The 19,243-nt window shown below is 43.8% G+C and overlaps 1 protein-coding gene and 1 long non-coding RNA gene across 4 annotated transcripts in view; one reads left to right on the top strand and one right to left on the bottom strand.

Moving 5' to 3' along the window:
• Positions 1–15,143, bottom strand: part of LOC149446140 (uncharacterized) — a 79,463-nt gene extending 64,320 nt beyond the window's left edge. For all 3 annotated transcript variants that reach the window (XR_016306263.1, XR_016306265.1, XR_016306264.1), the window contains exons 1-3: positions 15,062–15,143; positions 6,383–6,494; positions 4,304–4,418 (exon numbers count right to left, since the gene is read on the bottom strand). This is a non-coding gene — a long non-coding RNA (uncharacterized LOC149446140). The remainder of the gene's footprint in view (positions 1–4,303; positions 4,419–6,382; positions 6,495–15,061) is intronic.
• Positions 15,144–15,186: 43 nt separating this feature from the next.
• Positions 15,187–19,243, top strand: part of PRPS2 (phosphoribosyl pyrophosphate synthetase 2) — a 96,824-nt gene continuing 92,767 nt past the window's right edge. Inside the window, exon 1 of the mRNA XM_089652995.1 lies at positions 15,187–15,526. Within this exon, the coding sequence (XP_089509121.1) occupies positions 15,405–15,526 (122 nt within the window). The 5' untranslated portion in view covers positions 15,187–15,404. The remainder of the gene's footprint in view (positions 15,527–19,243) is intronic.

Here is a 19,243-nt window from a genome sequence, read left to right as displayed (position 1 = left end):
CTGTCCAAGTATGCCCAAGCCTGTTGTTTGAGGTCCTGCTCCAGGTCCACCTGATGCTGCTGCTGCGGCTGGTTAGTAGTTTCCTCACTGCGCTGGTGAAGAAAGCTACTCATCATCGACTGCAGACTGAGGCAGCCGCTGCTGGTGGAGCTGCCACTGCTCCTACCACCCCACCCCTCCCCTGCTGCCATGGCAGCGGAACGCGAGCGCACAGGGCCCACAGTGTCTGAGGATGGACGTTGGCGCAGAAAGGCAGAGACCAGCTGACTACATAGGTGGTTTTTATAGTACGTTATTTTGGCCTCCCTCTCAGCAGGTGTGAAAAAGGCCACCATTTTTGAACGGTAGCGAGGGTCCAACAAGGTGGACAGCCAAAAGTCATCCCTCTGTCTGATGGTTATTATTCGGCTGTCGCTACGCAAGCAACCGAGCATGCTATGGGCCATTTGTGCCAAGGAATGCGAGGGACTCCTTGCCTCCATCTCCACAGCATACTGCCACGGTGCGTCTGGGTCCTCTGTCTCCTCCTCCTCCTCCTCTACCAGATGCTCCTGCTCCTCCACTCCTGTCCGCTGAGTGGAAAAACGACCCATTTCACTCAATAATTCCTGAGCACCAATGTCCTCCTCTACCTCCTCCTCTTCTTCCTGTCCTGCCCCCACAGGGGTCATGTGGCGTTGAGATCTGTGCGCCACGTCTACCGCACCCTGACCAGCCATTGTTAACAGCATTTGTTCCAGGACGTGCAACAGAGGAATGACGTCGTTTATCCCATAGTCCTGCCGACTCACGAATAGCGTGGCCTCCTCAAAGGGCCTGAGCAAGCGGCAGGTGTCACGCATGAGCTGCCAATGGCTGACATCGAAGTTACACAGGGGAGTACCTTTATCCGCTTGTAACATCAGGAAATCGGTGATGGCCTTTCGCTGTTCGTAAAGGCGGTCTAACATGTGTAGGGTTGAATTCCACCTTGTTGCAACGTCGCAGATTAGGCGATGCTGTGGAATTCCGTTCTGCCGCTGCAGCTCAAGGAGGGTGTGCTTTGCGGTGTAGGAATGGCTGAAATGCATGCAAAGTTTACGTGACATTTTAAGGATGTCTTGCAGTGGGATGGTGGATTTTAGGAACCGCTTGACAACCAGATTGAACACGTGAACCATGCATGGCGCATGGCACAACCTTCCTTGACGCAGAGCAGACACCATGTTCTTTCCGTTGTCGGTCAACATGGTTCCGATTTTCAGTTTGCGCGGAGACAGCCATCTGTCGATTTCTCTGTTCATTACACTGAGAAGTTCCTCCCCTGTGTGACTACGTTCGCCAAGGCATACCAGGTGCAGCACAGCGTGACACCGTTGCGCCCTGCACATGTGATATGCCGGTCGGGTAATGGGACTTGGCACGGGGGTGGTGGCTGAGGACACGGCGGAAGAAGAGGTGGTAGAGGCGGACATCTTTGCCGGACCAAGGACGTGCAAACGTGGAGGCAAAAGCGGCGTGACCTGTCCAAGTTGCTGGTGCGGCTGTGACGGCACCACGTTCACCCAGTGGGCCGTAAATGACATGTACTGTCCCTGACCGTAGTTACAGCTCTATACGTCGGCGCTGCCGTGCACTTTGGCAGAGACCGACATGCTCAAAGACTGGCCCACCATCTCTTCTACATGTGAATGCAGGGCTGGCACTGCCTTTTTGGCGAAGAAATGACGGCTTGGCACTCTCCACCGCGGCGCGGCACAAGCCATCATTTCTCGGAAAGGTGCTGAGTCCACCACTTGGAAAGGGAGGGACTGCAGCACCAGCAACTTGGACAGGAGGACGTTCAGCTTTTGCATAGAAACTAACGTTTCTATGTCCCTAAGTAACGTTTCTGTGTCCTTAACTCTCTCCCTGAATACAGCCAGGTCTGCCTCTGTTGAATGACTGGAGGCAAATGGAGAATTCTAAAATGGCTGCCATTTATAGCTCGACCATTACACAGTGCTGGCTGGCTGGCTGCTGATTGGCTAATGCGATCACGTCATGAATGAATGCATTATGGGTCAGCGCGCCTTGTCTGTGCGCCTTCCCAGACATCCCCGCTCCGTCGCCGCACATGTCGCCGCCATTTTAGGAAAAATTTCGATTCGCGAAATTTTTCTAATATTCAAAGCGAATTCCACTTCGATTCACTCATCTCTACTGCTACCATTACTCCATGCCCTTGGTCATCTTGCACTTTTCCACCATGACAATGATCCAACATACACATCTAAGGCCACTGTTGCATTTCTGAAGAAGATCAGGGTGAAAGTGATTCAGTGGCCAAGTATGTCTCCTGATCTGAACCCAATCGAACACCTATGGGGAATTCCGAAGAGACAAGTTGAGCATCACTCTCCCTTCCAGCATCCAGGCTTCTTGAAGAATGTAAAAAGATAGATGTTGCAATATGTCGCCATCTTGTTCATTCCATGCCTAGAAGACTTGGTGCTGTCCTTACACATCATGGAGGTCATACATAATACTAGATGTAGTAGTTTTTGTTGTGGGGTATATTCATTTTTGTATCAACTAATTTGAGAAAAACTGAAGATTTTGTAATCTAAGTTACATTATTAACCTTAATTTTATGTAATAAGCTAAACAAATGTTCTATAAAACCATATATAAATACATATAATTTTTTTCACCTTTTTTTTTTTTACATACTGTCACCAGTGCAGTACAGCGTCATGAGATATGACTGGTGTGGCAATGATCAGGAATACTGATTGGTGACAGTATGTAAAAAAAGAAAAAAAAATTACATCTGAATTACATCATAGATTACACTGTACTACTCTGTGGGGGTGATCAGGAACTTTTTTTTTACATTGTTTGTGATTATACAGTGATGATCACTGCATAAGCAATAGTTTTGGCTGTCATGAATGTGTTTCCAATTCATGAAAAGCTTTCTTATGGTTGTGATTGGCTACAGCTAATCACGTAGTACAGGTAGCCAGATACCATGTGATTGCTGTGGGCCAATCACACATCACAACAGTAAGCAAGCTGTTCATGCATGTAAAGCCATTCACTACAGGTTGCTTACATTTTTATCATGTGATCGCTATGACCAATCATAGCGGTCACATGATACCAGATTACCAATTACTGGTAACACTAATCCTCTGTGACTGGTGGAGACAGCAGTCAAAGGAGGGGCCAGCTTCACGCTTCTAACCTGCAAAATACATTTGTGTTAATGTATAGGTGATATAAATATACGTGACTGTGCCTTCAGCTGCAGAAAATGGTTAATAAAATTAATTATAGGTGTTTCTTTACACTTTATACAAAGTGAATAGTGATGATTAACAAAAGTTAAAAAAGTGGGGGTATTTCTTAGTGGGTTGGTTTTATGAATTTCCTGGATACATTTTAATTGTTGCAAATATGTAATAAATATTTTGTATTTTGTATTGGAATGCTGTGTAAGCGGCTTTTCTAATTAATATTACATTAAAGTGTAAGCCCAGACTTTTTTTTATTTTTAAATTTGGAAAGGGTGGGAAAGAATTAGTTTCTTAAGTTCAGGTTTTTACTGCTAAACAGGGCCTTATTAAGCTGGCCATAGATGGTTCACATCTCAGCCAGTTCAGCAGGGACCAGCCGAGATTCGAACCATCTATGGGTAGGCTGATTGTACCCAGTTCAATTGTTGTATGATTTGGGTACAACCAGCCTGTCGGATTTTTCATGAGATTATGAGATCAGGCTATAGCCGCTAGCAATAATCACTGTGTTCTCAGCCTATGTTTGCAGGAAAGAAAACAACATTATTGCCTGCCTTAGAGAAATTTCCCCTCATTTACTGTCCCAATGACAAAGGATTCACAAGACAGGAAGTGTTAAAAAATTTGCAACATGGACACAGACTACACCAAAAGAGCTAGTCTTTCTCTACTCTATAAAAATGTATTTTCTATCGGGGGTTGCTGTTTTGTAACTATTTTTCACCTACAGAGTAAATAAGTGGAAATGTCTCTAACAGAGCCCCATATAGCATTATTCGACAGGGGTTCTAATCCTTCCCCATACAATCCAAAAAAATGAAAGTTTTGGCTGGAAATACCTTTTAATTTTTATGTAAGAAACCTTTTGCAACCTCATAAGAGGACATACAGGTATTTATCCATGTAAAAATGTAAGATGTACTAAACAAATCTTGATGATGGATATAACATTTAAAAAAAATGCATTACATTAACAACATATGATTCAATAAACACTGCTTTATTCCTAGAACACATGATCAAATGTACAAATATGTATGTACCCAAAGATGAGGTGATGAATGTCCAGACCATGGCAGGAATCCACGTATGTAGGATAATGGAGCAGGTGCTCATGAGCCAGCACACAGTTGAATTCGGTATAGCCTCTCTTGAAGTCTGGCAAGAAAAAAATTATATTTGACAGCTGGCATATGTCAGTGAGACCTATATGGGTACATGCAGTGACACCACTGATGTTTACTTCAAGTGTAGCAAAAAAAAAAAGAGAAGAACTCTGTGCCACTTATCTGCTGTAAAGCAAGATGACCAAATGGCAATAATTTTCCATGTCTCTAGACAGATTTCATTTGAGTATTTGAATTCAATGAAATGCCTGTAGAGTTAGCCTATATTTTTTCTTTACTTTATTTCCTTTGTGCCAAACACACATATACAATTGATATTTGATTAAAACTCCATGCAAAACATAAAAAAAAATAATAATAATTTGGCTAATTTTATTTACTGAAAAACAAGCATTTTTAAAAACGTGTAATATAATTATATACAACAAAGACGAATATATCATACACAGTCACTTGAATCTGTTAATCTTTTTATATTTCTTCTCTCTTATTCTTTGCAAACAAGATTAGATTTTAGGACAGCCCAAGGTAAAATATTTCTTTGCTGGCTAATGAAATGGGAACAAACAAGGCAAAACAGGATTGACTAGTAGAAATCATGTTTTGCAACTAAACAGAGTGGAATCTCTCTAGAGGGTCTGGATTTGGTTGTGGAATTTATTTTTTATTTTTTAACAATTAGCTTGTACATACAGCGACAGCTCCACAATCTGATTAATTTCAGTTTTAGAAAAAAAGGCTTTTTTTTTAGGTAGCTTTAGTAGCGCACATGCTTTTCTATCAAGTGGTAATAGGCCCTCGTTGACTAGTAAATTGGCCATTAGTTCTCTGAGGCAATGTATTCTGATTTTAAAAAATTCTCCTAGGAAATCTGTACAAAAATTCACAGAGACCATGATTTTGCCTCTAACACATGGTAGCAGTGAACCTGAACCTCATTCATAGTTAGCAGCTTGGACAAGTAGATTTATTATTATGGTTTTGCTGTACAGAGTGCTCCTACAATGATCCTGTATATCCCTGTCTCATGCAAGGTTTACCGCTGCCAATACCAGTTGAGCCAGTCTCCCTTACAATCTACATATATTTTTTCTGGTATTAAATCAAAGTAATTCAATATACTGCTTCATCCGTTCTACTATATTCTTTTTACATACTTCTCTTTAACTTTAACCGCCTCCCGCCCGCCATATAGTCCAATGACAGACGCAAGGTGGCTCTCTCGTTCTGGGAGGACGTCATATGACGTCCTCCCATTCTCACCGCACATGTGCGGATCTGGGAGCACGCTTGGAGTGAGGAGCACTTATCATTACTGAGGGGAGCCTGTGAAGAGTCTGTCCTTAATAGGATCGGTGTGATCCCCCAAGCGAGCTGACCCTGTGGGGTCGATGTAAGGAGGTGAGGGGGCTTTTTGGCCATTAAAGGATTGCCACGTGTTGGTCACCTACACATTGTCACTTGCATGCGAGTCAAGTTGGAGCATCATCATTATATATTGTTTGTGGACTTACATTAGGAATATATGATTTGTTTACGGATTTTATTTTTATTTTTGGTGTGTTATTCACTATTTATTATATGAGACTGTACATCACTTCCACTTGTTATGTCCCCTTAGAGGGAAGTCACTTATTGCACTCATTTGTATCCCATATAGTGTGTTGTTTAGAGGGATTAAGTGTGTCACATTTATGTATTTTTTATGTTTAGTATATATTATTATTTAGCGCTACACTGTGTTATATTTATTGCTGTAACAGGCAGCCAGAATTTCTACCAGCCTGTCACAACAATAAAGCTAGCGAGTGGGAGGGGCTTAAAGTGGGATAAAGACTATTATTTATTATGTCACAAGTGACAATCTCAAATTAACCACTTCCATTACATGCTTTTCTGCCCTAGAGTTCCCCCTTACATCAGGTTCCCTAGAACCCCCTTGCATCAGGGTCCCCAGAGCCACCCCTTTACATCAGAGACCCTAGAGTCACTCACCTTTATATCAGGGTCGCCAGAGTCTCCATCCCTTACTTTTGGATGCTCAATGTCCCTCTCCTTACATCAGGGTCCACAGGGGCGCACTTCCCCCTCCAACATTACATTTGTTCTATAAAAACAAAACATTCTTCAACGTTCCCTTATGCCCCTTGCATTACTCTGTTCTATCTACAGGGTGGAAGCTGGGAGGTGGGACACTGGCAGCAGGTCTGGAGGAGGAAGTTCCATCCTCCTCCTATAAATGCTGGGGGAGGAGCAAGCATGTGGTTGGTTGCTAGGATGACAGGCAGTCCAAGCAACCAACCACAGTTTCTGTTGTGTTCAAAAATGTATGAACACTAGAGCTGACAGCAGCAGTCAGTGACCATAGGTATAATCTGTCTTGCAGAGTGGAAGCACATGATATTAAACCCACTGCACTGTGAACCATGACTGGGCTACTTGACTGTAGCCTGGATACGCTGGACATGGGATTTTATCTGAAATAGACTGTCCCACAAAATACAGGACCTTTGATGAGTATACATCTCTTAGAAGCATGTGAAAATTCAAACCAAACTGCCATGCCCTAGTCAAACTTTCATGTATTATAACCATACAGCCATAGTACAGCTGTTACATTACCAAACAAATGAAATATATATATTTTTTTACCATCAAGGACTTTATCAAGTTATGTACATAGTTTCTACTCACCAAATAATGACTGATCAAATGGGGAGGGGGCCCACTGTGCACTTACCACATACCTTAGGGATTTGAATCAGGAAGTGGCTTGCAACACTGTCCTTTTTTCTACAGCAGGGGTGTCAAACTCAATTTCATTGCTGGTCGCATCAACACTAGATGCCATCAAAGGACAGTTTATTGTCACCTAATGGGGATTTTTGATTGCATAGGCTATTTCTTTAACCACTTGCCCTCCTGAAGATTTACCCCCTTCATGAAAAGGCCATTTTTTGCGTTGCTTTAACTGACAATTGCACAGTCATGCAACACTGCACCTAAATGAAATTTACATCTTTTTTCCCACGAATTGAGATCTCTTTCGGTGGTATTTGATCGCCTATGCGGTTTTTCTTTTTTGCGCTATATAAAAAAAGACCAACAATTTTGAGAAAAAAAACAATATTTTGGACTTTTTGCTATTAAACATATCCAGTAAAAAAATTTAAAAAATTAAATTTCATCATAAAATTAGGCCAAAATGTACTCTGCTACATGTATTTGCTACAAAAAAATCCAAATACGTGTAAATTAATTGGTTTACGTGAAAGTTATAGCATTTACAAATGGCGGTATAGATAATTCGATTTTTTTTTTGTTCTACTAGTAATGGTGGAAATCAGCGACTTTTAGAGGGATTGTGGTGGACATTCTGACACTGGGGGGGAACTAACTTGGTGTCACTGACATCTCCAGTGACATCAATACAGTGATCAGTGCTAAAAAAAAAGCACTGACACTGCATTAATGGCAATGGGCAGGAAGGGGTTAATATGAGGTGTGATTAAAATTTTAACTGTGTGCTGGGAGTGTTTTACTAGGGGGCGGGGGGGGGGGTGTTCTTCACTGTAAGCACACTGATTGGGATGGCTATACTGCGCCATCCCAAGCAGTGTGCTCAAGCTCACAGGGAGGAAGTTTGTTTGTAAACAAATAAATCTTCCTCCCCGTCGGAGATGCTCGGTAATCACCGGGTGCCGGCGTGACCCCTACCCGTAAATGCAAAATCACGTATATATACGTGATTCTGCGCACAGGTGCCGCCCTGTAGAAGTATATCTGCTACAGGGCGGTCCTTAATCAGTTACGATCCTTAAGCACTTATCCTTTCGTTTTAGGGGGTGGAATTAGTTTTAAATTATAACTGAAGGCAAAACTTTTTTTTTCTTTTAGTTTTTGATTAAGTAGAAAGGGGTTGGGATTTCAAATGCCTTCTATGTTCCTGTTAGGGTGATTGACCCTCTCTGTAGTCTTGGTGACATTATCACTGAAGGTGAAAGAAAATTCCAAATCTTGATTAGACATTAGAATAGGAAGAGAGGGAAATCTTCCAGTGGGGACACTAGTCCTGATGACCACCAGGGACTAGTCCCACTTTGGAGGGATTTAATCTCATGCCTAGGCAAATGATGTCACACATCCCAGGATTCTTCAGGAGGAGAGGGAGGGTTCTCAGCTCAGTCAATGATTGAGCTAAAGTCAGATAGATTCCAAGAAGTAACTGCTACATGAACCATCTGCCCTTACTCAAAATGGCCACTGCCAGAAATGCCAGGTGGTGTTTTTCAAAATGATTTCTAAAATAAAGCATGGCAACATGCATGGATGGAGGATATTAAAATATTAAAAATGAATTCTATAGCAGTTTTGGTTTGCACATATGCAAACTGTTGTAATTCCTACACCGTTCACCTGATTTGGATGTAAATACCCTCAAATTAAAGCTGACAGTGTGCAGTTAAAGCACATCTTGTTCGTTTCATTTCAAATCCATTGTGGTGGTGTATAGAAGCAAAAATGTTAGAATTGTGTCGATGTCCCAATATTTATGGACCTGACTGTATGTTTGTACAAGATGGATGTTGGAGCCAAAATGGTTGTACCGTGTCCATCTCTGTGCGCATGATTGCTACAAGGTTCACCTGTCAGTTTTTCAGGCAAATTCGATTGGTATGGAGCAGTGGGTATAAACGGACATGTGTCTGTTTACACCTGTCTACATCCAATTCGATTCACTAAAAACAGATGGATGGGGATCTGTTCCCCTTCCATCTAGCAGATCAGATAGCAGTTGGATGTAAAAGGACATCCGACTGCCCATAGAAGAGAGTGGGCTGTGTCCATGCCTGCTTTGCATAAGCGGAGTGGACACAGACCAGTTATCCGCCTGCTCAGCGGGAACTAGCAGACAGATCCCTAGATGAAGGCTAGGTTCACACATTAGCGGGTTTGTAGCCCATGTTTGCACAGACATGGCAGCTCATTCCTGCATGCACCTTTTTCAAAATGTGGCCACAGAGAAACTGCATGATGCTTTTGCACCATGTGATTTCCCTGGGGCTCCTGCGCCCGCAAACTCGTGTGGGGGTGCCATTAAGAATGAATGATAGTCCTGTGCATCCCTACAGAGCAGCGTGATTTGGCTGTGGGTACAGGAATAACCCGCACAGGTGTGAACAAGGCCAAAGGGTCTCACAGGAGCCTGGCATTGCACCTGCCATCCGCTGATCCGGGTTCAAATGCTTTGCAGGCTCATTTGCCAAAATATAATAAATGCACTTTTTTTCTGAAAATCTTAATTATTTTTGTGAAAGCTGCCTATTTTTTTTAAAGTGTTACTAAATGCAGGACCCTGCATTCACTATATCTGGTCTCCCACAGTACACACAACATGGAAGTGCAATTATTTTAGTAAATATAAACTGCTAAATACCTTTTCTAATCAGCAGTTAGAGCAGTCTTGTGACTTCTATCAGTGTCCAGCAGAGCACTTGTTAAAGCTTGTAGGAGTTTTAATTTTGCTCTAGGAGGATACAGAACCCCTGACCTCTCTCTGGACAGTGCCGATTGGCCCTGTGCTGATCACTTGCACTCTCCCAAGAAAATGAAATCTCTCCAGCAATACACACCAAACTGAGCATGTGCAGCTTGCCCCCAAGACTCTATTCTATCAGCAGATGGATGGGGGAAAGTAGAAGAAGGGAAGGATCAGAGAAGACAGGATCAAAAGGCCTTTTTACACAATGCGGAGGATTACCCCCTTGGGTTTCACAGCAAGTATAACAAGCATGCTTTACTGCACATACAGAGTGATTTTAATGTTGTGGGTTTAGTAACACCTTAAAATGTTACTAAACCCAGGACCCTGCATTCACTATATCTGGTCTTCCACAGTACACAAAAGATGGAATTGCAATTATTTTATTAACTATAAACTGCTAAATACCTTTTCTCATCAGCAGTTAGAGCAGTCTTGTGACTTCTATCAGTGTCCAGCAGAGCTCTGGTTAAAGCTTGTAGGAGTTTTCATTCTCCCCTGATTGTCCTATGATTGTCCCGCATAACCCCTAACCCACTGTCTGGACAGTGCTGATTGGCCCTGTGCTGATCAGATACACTCTCCCAAAGAAAGAAAAAGCTCTCTAGCCATACACACTAAACTGTGAATGTGCAGAGTGACTCCTAGAGCTCTGTACTATCAGCAGATGGATTGGGAACAGTAGAAGGGGAGGATCACAGAAGTCAGGATCAAACAGCCTTTTTACACAATGTGGATGATTAACCTCTTATTATAGGTAATAACCTCTTATTATACAGTTGCAAGAAAAAGTATGTGAACCCCTTGGGATTATGTGAAGTTTTGCATGAATTGGGCATAAAATGTGCTCTGAATGTCATCTAAGTCACAACAATAGAAGAACACAGTCTGCTGAACATAATACTACACAAACATTAGATGTTGCCATGGTTTAATTGCACATAACATGTAAACATTCACAGTGCAGGGAGGAAAAAGTATGTGAACCTTTGGACTTAATAACTGGTTGACCCTCCCCTGGCAGCAATAACCTCAACCAAACGTTTCCTGTAGTTGCAGATCAGACCTGCACAATGATCTGGAGTAATTTTGGACCACTCCTCTTCACAAAACTGTTTCAGTGTAGCAATATTCTTGGGATGTCTGGTGTGAATCGCTCTCTTAAGGTCATGCCACAGCATTTCAATCGGGTTGAGGTCAGGACTCTGACTGGGCAACTCCAGAAGGCGTATTCTGTGCTGTTGCAGCCATTGTTTTGTTGAATTACTTGTATGCTTTGGGTCATTGTCCTGTTGCATCACCCATCCTCTGCGGAGCTTCAGTTGGCGGACAGATGGTCGTACGTTTTCCTGCAAAATGTCTTGATAAACTCTGGAATTCATTTTCCCATCAATGACAACAATCCGTCCAGGCCCTGAGGCAGCAAAGTAGCCCCAAACCATGATGCTCCCTCCGCCATGTTTTACAGTGGGGATGAGGTTTGATGTTGGTGTGCTGTGCCTTTTTTTCTCCACACATAGTGTTGTGTGTTCTTCCCAAACAACTCAATCTTGGTTTCATCTGTCCACAGTATATTTTGCCAGTAGTGCTGTGGAACATCCAGGTGCTCTTTTGCAAACTTCAAACGTGCTGCAATATTCTTTTTGGACAGCAATGGCTTCCTCCGTGGTGTCCTCCCATGTACTCCATTCTTGTTTAATGTTTTCCTTATTGTAGATGTGTCAACAAAAATGTTAGCATGTGCCAGAGATTTCTGTAGGTCTTTAGCTGACACTCTGGGATTCTTCTTTACCTCATGCAGCATTCTGCGCTGTGCTCTTGCAGTCATTTTTACAGGACGACCATGCCTAGGGAGAGTAGCAACAGTGCTAAACTTTCTCCATTTGTAGACAGTCTGTCTTACCGTGGACACATGAACATCAAGGCTTTTGGAGATACTTTTGTAACCCTTTCCAGCTTCATGTAAGTCAACAATTCTTGATCGTAGGTCTTCTGAGAGCTCTTTTCTGCGAGGCATGGTTCACATCAGACAGTGCTTCTTGAAACCAGTAAACCCAAAACAGGTGTGTGTTTTTCAAGGGCAGGACAGCTGTCAGCAACACATCCAATATCATCACACTGATTGGAGTCAAGGTTGGCTCACTCCTGGCTCCAATTAGCTCTGGAAGAAGTCATTAAGCTAGGGCCTCACATACTTTTTCCTCCCTGCACTGTGAATGTTTACATGTTATGTGCAATTAAACCATGGCAACATCTGTTTGTGTAGTATTATGTTCAGCAGACTGTGTTCTTCTATTGTTGTGACTTAGATGACGTTCAGAGCACATTTTATGCCCAATTCATGCAAAACTCCACGTAATCCCAAGGGGTTCACATACTTTTTCTTGCAACTGTAGGTTCCACAGTGAGTATAACAAGCATGCTTTACTGCATATAGAGGCTGATTTTAGGGCTCCATGCACACTAGTGTTTTTATAAGCTCAAAAAATGGTGGAAAAACGCTGGATAAAAACCGCTGGTAATAGCATTTTTTAGTAGCGTTTAGAAGCGTTTCCGAGCGTTAGGTTTTATTATCGGTTTTACATGCAGAAAAAAAGCTAGACAAAAGCTGTTAGGAGTGTTTTAATAGCGTGCAGGTGTGTTTAGCATTTTTTCTGCTGGAAATACCCTCCAAAAAAACTCTACAAAAACATTTTTTTTTCTGCTCCTAGACACTGAAGCTCAAAAAAACGCAAATTTTTTTTCCAACTTGTTGCTGGGTGGATTAAGACACAAAATGCTACAAAAACGTGTAAACAATGCACTACATGCATTTCTGAGCATCCCCATCGAAGTCTATTGAACTTTTTGTATTTAACCACTTCCCGACTGCTCTATAGCAGATATACTGCAACAGGGCAGCACAGGTGTGCAAAATCATGTATATATACGTGATGTTGCATCGCCAGGTAGGGGGTGCGCGTGTGCTCTACCCGTGCCGCCATTCGCGGCCGCTGCTGTCAATTACCGTGTCCCGGCCGATGATTGCCGAGCATCTCCGATGGAGAGAACTGATTGTAAACAAACAGTTCTCTTCCCTGTCAGCTCGTGCACACTGCTTTGGATGGCTGTGCACAGCACAACCATGGAAAGCAGTGTGATTACAGTGAAGCACCAGGGCACAGCTTATAGTAAAATAGCACAGTTAACCCTTTGATTGCCCCTCATGTTAACCCCTTCCTGCCAGTGCGATTAGTACATTGTCAGTGATTTTTTTTTAGCACTGATCACTGTATTGGTGTCACTGGGGACGTCCGTGACACCAAGACAGTTCCCCCCAGTGTCAGAATGCCCGCCGCATTCCCCACTATAAGTCGCTGATCGCCGTCATAACCAGTAAAAATGTAAAAAAAAAATTCCAATATATATATTGCCATTTATAGACGCTATAACTTTCACATAAACCAATTAATATACACATATTGGGATTTTTGTTTTTAGCAAAGGCATGAAGCAGAATAGATTTTGGCCTAAATTTATGACAAAATTAGATTTTTTTTTACTGGACATGTTTAATAGTGAAAAATCAAAAATTGTTTTTTTCTCCAAATTTTCGGTCTGGTTTTTTTTTTATAGCGCAAAAAATAAAAACCAAACAGGCGATCAAATACCACCAAAAGAAAGCTGAATTCGTGGGAAAAAGGATGTAAATTTAATTTGGGTGCAGCGTTGCATGAGTGTGCAACTGTCAGCGCCGTAACACAAACAATGGCCTGGTCAGGAAGTGGGGTAAGCTCTCAGGAGGGCAAGTGGTTTAAAAAGTCCCTGACCCTTTCCAAAAACCACACCGGGTGAAAATACGGAGATGTGAACGTGTCCCATAGGAAATCACGTTAAATGGAATGTAATGCGTTTCTGCAAAACGCACCGCAAAACACTTACCCCCCGGTCACATCAAACCCGACTTTGAAATTGAGTGACTTACAGTGAAGTCGCACGATTTCAAAGTCGGATAACATGACGATTTTAGGCATGATTTGCAAGACATCTGATACAGATGTCTATGCAAATCGCACCTAAAGTAGTGCTTTAGAAATCGGTGCGGCTTCAACCAAGTCAGAACCGCGCCGATATGACCGCTCTAATTGCAGACAGTAGGCTGCGATTTGCATGATCGCATCCAGTGTGACCGAGGCGTTAGGTGTGAACTTAGACTATAACCAGTGTGGAAAGTGAAACAAAAACGAGAAGCGCACCAACCTTGCGCATTACCTCAGTAACCAAAATTTATTAATTAGAATTATTAATAATTAGTGCAGCTGAGTGTCTACCCCCATGATGGGATTCGCGCTGGCTCCCTATCTTTGAAGTCCCTTTGAGGACTACATGCCTGATTTTATTCGCTGTTTGTGAGTACCATTTTCTAATGAATAAATTTTGGTTACTGAGGTAATGCACAAGGTTGGTGCGCTTCTCGTTTTTGTTTCGCTTTGCAGTATTGGTCAGGCTTCCCCAGCCTTGTTTGGAGCTGCACAACCTTATATACACTGGTGGTCGCTTTATCCAGTTTTGGTTCCATCCATTTGCCTCCCACCTGGGTCCTAGAGCGCAGGAGAAATCGCGTCTGGTCTATAACCGGTATGGGTTCAGTAACACTTGCCTCTAGGCTTCATCAGGTCACCTGTGACCAGGGGCGGACTGACCATATGGGCACTGCCCGAGAGCCTGGGGTCAGTAGGGGCCCCATGAGATGCCCCTGGTACCTTTCATAGGCTTTTTTGGGTGTGGTTTGATTATGGGCAAGGACACGGGTCCCCATGATCCCCTATTGCCCGGGGGCCCCATGAGTTGTCAGTCCGCCCCTGGGTTAGTAACACTTGCCTCTAGGCTTCATCAGGTCACCGTTGACAGGCTGGTTTTCTGAGGTAAGATTGGTGGCTGCGTGCAGTTGTACAGACCTACCACTGTAAATATGGAAGAGCTGGTGTTGTGACCTCTACCACATGCATCATCCCCTCCCCCCCTCTCAGCCATGCAGTCTTCTCATCCATAACTCCGAACAGTACACTTGTATATCATGACACTCGGGTTTCAGTAATTGTGCAGTAATAGCAGCAGTAGTCACTGAGCGGCCATGAGCCGTGTACGTATACCTGCTGAGAGGACACACACAGCGTGGACAGCACAGTAGCTGAGCCGCTGACTTTCCTCAGCCTAGACAGACAGCTCCGGGGGCGGAGCCTGTACAGCGGAGGGGAGGGGTCCGTATCTCGGATAGGCGTGGTCTCGGAGTCTGACCTGAACACGCTGTGCCATCACTTCCTTCCCAGCTCCCTTTTCCCCCTCCCGCTGTTGCTTCTACAGCAGCCACATGACACGGAGCCGTGCACCCTGATAACAGAAGGGAAGAAAGGACCCCCACCGTTGTCATTGCTAGCAGGCTCCTTCTTTCTTCCCTTCGGCTCTCCTCTCTTGTGTGTCCCTGTGCCAGGCGCCATGCCCAATATCGTGCTGTTCAGCGGCAGCTCTCACCAGGATCTCTCCCAGAAAGTGGCAGAGCGGCTCGGACTGGAGCTGGGCAAGGTGGTCACCAAGAAATTCAGCAACCAGGAGACCAGGTGGGTGCGGGGACTTTTAATATGGTGGATGGGGGGTCATTACATCATCATGTGTAATGGGTGATCTAGTCAGAGTTTGTCCCCTGTCCCTCCATTCATGGCTGGACACATTGGGGACACCCTCCATGCACAACTCTTGTCTCTATCCCGTCTGTCTTCTAGGACGATTCCAAAATCCCAACGTGCATGTTCCTGCATCAAAGAGTGTCTATACGTGTAGGAGCGTGCTACAGTGACCATTGGCTGCAACCGAGAACCATCACAAGGGAGAAATGTCACCAGCACACCAAAGTTCTCCAATATGGGGCCAAGGCTTTAAGGCTCCATGCAAACTGGGCACTTTAATAACGCTGGTAGCGTTAGCTGTGTAATGTCGCGTGCACTTTTGTTAGCGTTTTTGCATTAGCTTTTAGCTGTGCTTGCTGTTTTTGCTAAAAAAAAAGCCCCCAAAAAGCTGGTTTGCTGCGTTATTATGCGTTTGCCAGCGTTATAGTGTTTTACAGCTAAACTCAGAAACCCACCAGCTCTGAGGTTTATTTTTCAGCCAAAAAATGCTGATGAAAGCCTGTGTGCATGGACACATAGGATAACATGCTGGGGAGTTTACTGGGTGTAGAAAAAAAACACCAAAGCAGCAGCTGGAAAAATGTCCAGTGTTCATGAGGACTAATAAGCAATTGCATAGTTGCAGCAAGAGCAACGTTTTGGGGCCACACAGGACCCCTTCATCAGGCATGTGACATGGGGTTCTGCGAGACTTCAAAGTATTGCTCTCGCTGTAACTATGTAATTGCTTATTAAAGCTTTTTACAGCTAAAAACTCCTAGAATACCACTAGTTCCGTGTCTTTTTCCAGCCAAAAGACGCCCCTGACAAAAACCGCTGATTACAGTCTGTGTGTGCATGGACACATGCTGGGGAGTTTACTGGCTGTAAAAAAAAAAAAATGCCAAAAAACGCAGCTGGAAAAATGTCCAGTGTGCATGAGGACTAATAAGCAATCACATAATTACAGCAAGAGCAACGTTTCAGAGTCTGGCAGGACCCCTTCATCAGGCATGTGACATGGGGTTCTGCAAGACTCCGAAGTATTGCTCTTACTGTAACTATGTGATTGCTTATTAAAGCTTTGGACTCATATTGGAGAACTTTGGTGTGCTGGTGACATTTCTCCCTTGTGTCTTCTAGGACGGGGTACAAAGTTCCTGATCTCCAGTGCTGGTCATGTGCAGATCCTTCATTGTCCCTAATCATCTGTGTCCTCACTCATCCCTGTGCTCTGCCCATAGTTCCAGCATCATTAGTAGATCAGTCTGTTCCCGTGGGGTTAATCATGTGCTCCCATCCTTCCTTCTTCCTCCCATCAGCCTTAATTCTATTAGGATCACTTTCCTTCGGAAAGTCTTGGACTGTTTGCTTCCTAATTAGAGCTGGCCATTGCTGGAATTCGGCTGCTGTCCACCCCCCCCAGGCATGGAAGAACGTGTGCTGTGTGGGGTTACCTCTCTGACTCCACCAACCTGCTGCGCAGGGGGGACAGTAAGCCTATCCTTGGTGTTTACTGTACGACCAGTTCATATCAGAACGCATGCATTCCCATGTCATTCCTGCACATTGCAAGCACTGCTTTTTCAAAATGCACCAAACCACATGGTACTGCAGATCTATTCGATTTGGTCCTCAATTTATATCTGCATTTGGGATGCTGTTAACAATACACTGGCATCTGTATGTAGATCACAAGGGCAACACATTCACCTGCAGCACAGAAAACATGTGCAGAACGCGCCTTTCCTTCACCACATTTTGGCATGAACCACCCTTCAGGCTAGGATCACACCAGAACACGGTGTGGGAAACCCATAGTCCGTGCACGTTTCTGCACTGCGTTTAAAACGCACTGCAAATGTGATCTGCAGCAGGTGTCAGTGTTATAGTGGCAGTAAACCGCAGCTTGAGGGAAAAAAAATAAATCCCCCGGAAAGTAATGTCACGATGTGCTAGTATGCATTCCTTCCATCTTCACCTGGTCGTGCCTCTGAGTTCGCAAGTTCCGTCCATATGTCTTGCCAAGCCGTGATGATGTCACTCCCAAGCATGTGCACAGGGTCCAGGACATGGCACAGTGCTCTGAAGGAAAGGCAGAGGTATGCTGTTGACAAAAAGAGCGCATTTCTCCTAAACGGTGCATATTTAGGAGATCTTAATTTTATCTACAGGTAAGCTTTATTGTAAGTTTACCTATAGTTAAAAGATACAAAAGTGGGTTTACTTCCACCTTAAGGCTCCATTCACACTAGGGCGTTTCAAATCGCAGGTGGAATCACCGCAATTCTGGCCGTGATTTGAAAACACGCGGTGAAAACGCAAATTCAGGTGCCATTCACTTTAGTGGCACCTGAAAATGCAGGGCGTTTTTGCAGCAATCTTTGTGTGTTCTTCCGAGTGGCCAACAAAATCGTGGGATGCACGACACCCAAAAAGGTTCCCAATCGTGGCAAAAACACCCCGCGTTTTCAGGTGCTGTTGAAGTGAATGGCACTTAACATGCAAATGCACAATTTCCCAGTGCGTTTTCAAATCACAGGCAGCATCGCAGCGATTCCACTCGTGTTCTGAAATGCCCTAGTGGGAATGGAGCCTAAAGCATAAGTTGACCTTTTTAACAAAAAAATAATAAAAACTGCACAATTTTTTTTTTTTTTTTTTGCAGATAAAAAAAAATGTGCATTTATTATTTTTTGTTTTAGGAGCCTGGAAAGCATTGCACCAGCGGTTAGCAGATCGCGGACACCATGCAGGATCCCTGCATACTGTCAGTGTAATCTGTGTGCTTGTACGTTGTACGGGCAGATAGTTTTACATTGACAGGAAGAATCGGTGAACTAACAGAGCCATTGTAGTTCATTGAGAACAACAAGCAGACACCCACAAAGGCTGTCAGGACTTGTAGTTCTCCCATTCACAGAATTCTGTGAATGCATGAATGATGCGGCTGCTTTTTTTTTTTTTTTTTTTTTTTAATTGTGACAGCTACCAGAAGGAGGGGAGAAGATCTCCCACTAGCTATCATAACAGGATAGGGGGGTGTGGGGGCTGATCCTACAGTAACTTGTACTTTGAATATGGAATACGAAAGGTGAACTTATCCTTTAAAAGAGAAGCATGGGTTAAAAAAAGATACTCACCTAGGTGGATGCAGCATTGATCTGATGCTGCATCTGTCCCCCGCAGCCTCTAGCATTGAGAACTACGTGCTTAAATACAACTGATTGCTCGGTACTCGGTGTTCCGTGAGCAGAGAGTCGGGGACTGTCAGACTCAGCCCCGTCCCCTGCTCCCTCCTTATAGGCTGTGTCTCTAGCCAATGAGGAGGGAGAGACCTGGGAAAGTAGTCTCCTGTGCAGCATTGCTGGACTGAGATCAGGTTCGGGTAAGTATTGAGGGGGCTGGAAGGGGCACTGCACGCAGACGGTTTTTTACTTTCATGCATATAATGCATGAAGGGAAAAAAGCCTTTAGTACCACTTTAAATATCTGTTGGATTAAAAGTGGTTAAAGGCTAAGTTCACCGTTAGGGAAAAATAATAAATGCACGTCAATTTGCAGGGGGGAAAAAAAGGTGTTTATTTTTTTTCCCCAACAGGAGCCTGCAGAGCATTGCACCCACAATCAGATCTCAGATGCTGTGTCAGGTTCCTGCATACTCTCCCTCCA

This window comes from Staurois parvus, unplaced genomic scaffold (assembly GCF_062004578.1).
Source record: "Staurois parvus isolate SC_StPar_1 unplaced genomic scaffold, SC_StPar_1.0 ptg000696l, whole genome shotgun sequence".
NCBI classification, from domain to species: domain Eukaryota; kingdom Metazoa; phylum Chordata; class Amphibia; order Anura; family Ranidae; genus Staurois; species Staurois parvus.
The sequence above is the reverse complement of the archived record's forward strand: the minus strand, read 5'-3'. Positions and strand labels throughout refer to the sequence as shown.